General features: G+C 65.4%; 1 protein-coding gene across 1 annotated transcript in view; it reads right to left on the reverse strand.

The window, feature by feature from the left end:
* The window catches only part of JPT1 (Jupiter microtubule associated homolog 1), an 8,935-nt gene extending 8,661 nt beyond the window's left edge, over positions 1 to 274 (reverse strand). The window contains exon 1 of the mRNA XM_003211601.4: positions 86 to 274. Within this exon, the coding sequence (XP_003211649.1) occupies positions 86 to 141 (56 nt within the window). The 5' untranslated portion in view covers positions 142 to 274. The remainder of the gene's footprint in view (positions 1 to 85) is intronic.
* Between the last annotated feature and the right edge of the window lie 512 nt (positions 275 to 786).

Consider the following 786-nt stretch of genomic DNA (forward strand, 5'->3'; position numbering starts at 1 on the left):
GCCTGAGTTGACGGAGAGCCGCAGCCCCGCCGCGCGCCGCTCTAACGATTCCGAGGGCCTCGGAGCCCCTTCTTTCCCTCCGGACCTGGAGCTGTTCCTGCCGCTGGGGTCCATGCCCGAGAAGATGGTTGTGGTGGTCATTGCGGCAATGGATGGAGAAGACGGGGGAAGGGCTCCGTCAAGGCGGCGGTGGGGAGTGACGGTCCTGGGAACGGAGCTCCCTCCCCCTTCGCCCTGCCTTCACCGCTGCCGGTGACAACTGCAGCCGCCGCCCGCCCCTGCCGCACCTTTATATAGCGCGTAAGGCCCGCCCCCCCAGCTGTCCTCTCAGTGGATGGTTCAAACACAACGCCGAGTTTCTATTGGGCAACGCTTTGCCACTCTACCCTTCGGCCCGCCTCGTGGTCTATTCTGAGGCGTACTGCCTCATCCTCTAAATCCCATTGGTCGAGCAATATGTCTGCTCCACAGCAACCGACTGCACGTGCGTGATGGAGACGTCCGTTAGCGATTGGCGGAAGGACGCGCCGCTCACTTAAGATGCACCGGGATTGGCTTCGCCGCACACGAGGCGAGACAAAAGTCACCGCGCCGCTTCCCTCGGGGAGGCCGCACCGCAGCCCCTCACCTCGGGCGCTGTCCGCGCCCATCCCGGCCCCCGTTTGGCCGTCCCTACCAGGGATCCCTCACGCCCCTGCCCGCGCTGGGAGGGAATCTGGCCCGCAGCAGCCACGGAGCTCCTCAGAACGCACCGAGCTACGCTTGAACAATAGCCGTAGCGGCCGC

This window comes from Meleagris gallopavo, chromosome 20 (genome assembly GCF_000146605.3).
Source record: "Meleagris gallopavo isolate NT-WF06-2002-E0010 breed Aviagen turkey brand Nicholas breeding stock chromosome 20, Turkey_5.1, whole genome shotgun sequence".
NCBI lineage: Eukaryota > Metazoa > Chordata > Aves > Galliformes > Phasianidae > Meleagris > Meleagris gallopavo.